Source organism: Geospiza fortis, unplaced genomic scaffold (assembly GCF_000277835.1).
Source record: "Geospiza fortis unplaced genomic scaffold, GeoFor_1.0 C13827392, whole genome shotgun sequence".
NCBI lineage: Eukaryota > Metazoa > Chordata > Aves > Passeriformes > Thraupidae > Geospiza > Geospiza fortis.
The window spans coordinates 1-3172 of NW_005056642.1; the positions used below are offsets into that span (position 1 = coordinate 1).

Below are 3172 nucleotides of genomic sequence, written 5' to 3' on the forward strand. Positions count from 1 at the left end.
CATTGATCCAGATCCCCCTGTAAAGATTCCTTATCATTCAGCAGATCACCCAACTTCTTGTCATCTGCAAAACAGCTGGAGGAGCACTCAAATCCCCTCATCTAAATCATTAATATTAAGGTATTAAACAGAATTTACCCCAGTACTGAGCCCTTGGAAGTACCATGCATGACCAGCCACAAGCCACAGGCTTACTGAGTGATGTGAATACGGGGCACACAATGTATCAAACATTCAGCTACAGACAGTAACAAAACTAAAGCACCTTGCTTGTTTCTTGGAGCCATGTGTCTGCAATGAAACTATACCAATTTGAGCCAGTTTGTATTAGCTTGGAATCTCCCTTTAAAGGGAACAATGATCTTGTTCCTAAAGTAAGCATATTGTCTTGTTCTTTACTGTTCAGAATTGTTCTGGGGGTTTTATGTCTTACTTTTGTCCCTCCACCCCTCTACTTTTAGATGGCTTCTTTATGAAGAGCCTGGTTTCCAGGGAGTCCCTTTAATGTTGGAACCTGGTGAATATCCTAATTTATTATTCTGGGAGAAGAAGGAAGCCTACATTAGGTCCATGAGACCCTTGAAAATGGTAAACTACTGCTATTACTTAAAGTTAAATGACCTATGTTTATATGTTAGAAATAATGTGTTAAGGTGGTTAGATTTTTCAAGACTTAGAAAAATGTAACTTTTTAAAAAAAACTAAAATTTTTGGTCTATAAAATTCTTGAACTTACAACATTTGATTACATGCATCTTTGCCATTAATCTGCCATTTATTTTCACTTGCACTCTTTAAGGAATATTTAAGCTTGGTCCTGACTTTTTGCAAAGAATTGATGACTCGTAGAGACATCTACCAGTGTCTAAGTCATGAACAGCTTAATTTTTTCTTCTTTTTTCTTCCTTTTAACAGGGTGGCCGCAAAGTTGAATTCAGTGGGGAGCCAAAGGTAAAAGTCAGTATGTGTTGATTGTCCAAAGCTGTTTTACATCACATGAACTACATGTGGGTAGATAAGTATGCTTTGATTGGATGCCAACTACTGATGGTTTACTGGGTAGTCCTTTTGTATGTGACTACACCATGAAAATATAACTTCTGTTACATTTCTGCATCCATCACATGCATAAATGACAGTATAACAGCAATCGAGATGATGCAGATGGGTAATGAATGCTCAAGCCCTCACGTTGCATCTCTAGTGGAAAGGCCTCTTGTAGAGGAGAGATCCCACTAGTTGGTTTCATCATTTTGCATTCTCCCTCTATTTGCCCATGCTAAAGAAACCGTCTGTTGTCAGAATTCATCATCCTCCCTGCAATATTTCTTTTCCTTCATTTCTACTCCAGGTAATTGTTTATGAAAAGCCTTTCTTTGAAGGAAAACATGTGGAAATAGAATCGGAGGTCTTTATGCTTGATGACAAGGAATCAGAAGACAAGACAAGACTTCCACTTACATCAGTGGGATCCATGAAAGTACTGGGAGGAGTGTAAGTGTGGAAAAGTGGTATTTACCCTTCAGCTGAAGTAGTAACTCCATAGTTGCAGTGGACAAATCCAGTCTCTGTTTATTTTGTTGTTGTATTTTTTGGGTTGAGGGCTAAATTCGAAAATATTCACAGCAAAAGAATAAATATTGCATCTATATCTGCTCCATAAAAACATGGAGTGGCACTTGTCCATTTTCACGTTCAGACTCTGTTGTTGTTGTTGTTCAGTTGGGTTGCTTACGAGAAGCCTGGGTTTGAAGGCCACCAGTACCTGCTGGAAGAAGGAGCGTATCGGGATTGGGCAGACTGGGGTGGCTACGATGAGGAGGTGCAGTCCCTGCGACCAATTGTTGGTGTAAGTTCTAAGAACACACAGTAGGCATCTCCTGAGTGCTCTGAGATGTCATGATGTGGCACTTTCCTTATGGAGCTCCTCTTTGTTTTAACAGGATTTCACAAGCTGCCATATGATAATGTACAGTGAAAAAGACTTTGGATCAAAGGGTTCCAATATCAACGTGTTAGGTATCATTTCCAATTTGAAAGACACTGGATATGGGCTGAGGACACAGTCTATAAATGTGCTAAGTGGCATGTAAGTGATATTTTTATTCACTCTTTCATTTTTAGATATGCTGCTCTTTATAGAAATTGATGGTGTTTGCAGCTGTATTTTGGGACTTCTATGTGGAGTCTTCAGATAAAATTTTCTCCCCTTAACCACAGAATGTGAAAAGTAAAGTTTTGGTGAATAGGTACAGTAAATCATCTTTCTTCTTACAATAAGATAAGATGGTCCCAAGAAGCATTGACTTTCTGATACACAGAGTATGAAAGCATGAGATGAGATTTCATCAAGAGAGGAAGGAATAGCTTGTTCTTGTGGCTGCATTTGTTTGAAGCATTTCAACAGCAAAATTGTTATGGAAATAATTTCCACTTTTGAAACTAATCTCCAGGCTTCTTGCATTTGACCAGAGGTAGATTGCTTGTTCTTGTGTTTTAGAGATAACTTCTACTATGCTCACTAATACCTTCTGATACTAGGGAGAGTAACTGTTCTGAAAATTAACATTGCTTTTGCAGTGAATCCTGTAGGTTTAACAGTGGTTTAGTGCTGTGGTGTTGGTGTTTATTGTTTGTTTGGGGTTTTGTTAAACATAGGGTTCCCAGAAGCGTATATTAGCCCTGGCCATTAACAAACCACCTCTTAGTGCCACATGTGCTATCACATGCAGTTGATCAGCTGATAGACTTTGCTGTTTGATTAGTCGAGTCCATCAACTGCAGATTGAGTTTCACAGCCTTGCAGACCGTATCAAAGTATTTTGGAAATGCTGACAAGTATTAGCAATCATGGCTGCAAACACACAAAATTAACTAAAGTACCAGAACCAAAAAAGCATGAAATGTACAGTCTGTCTCCTTGCCTGGTATGCATGCAGGTGACTTGCTGGAAGCTCTGCCTTACCCAGCCACACCCAAAATCTTCAGTGTGTTATCTGTGCTATATCTCTGCAAGTTTTGTCTGGATAAAGGTTGCAGAATCAAGCTCGGTGCATTCCAGCGGAATGCTTTTAATTTCTGTATGAATATGGTGTGACAGCAGGTTTTTTTCTGCCTGGTGACCCTTGAAGCCCCTGTGCTCTTTTGTCTTCTGTAATATGCAAGAGAGATC

General features: G+C 39.3%; 1 protein-coding gene across 1 annotated transcript; it reads left to right on the forward strand.

The window, feature by feature from the left end:
- Positions 1-461: 461 nt before the first annotated feature.
- LOC115949366 (beta/gamma crystallin domain-containing protein 1-like) lies at positions 462-2089 on the forward strand (the record flags this gene model as incomplete). The annotated part of the gene is made up of 5 exons (XM_031065893.1): positions 462-588; positions 916-951; positions 1352-1494; positions 1723-1849; positions 1944-2089. Coding segments are annotated over 5 exons (579 nt in total), but the record flags the coding sequence as incomplete, so codon positions are not given.
- Between the last annotated feature and the right edge of the window lie 1083 nt (positions 2090-3172).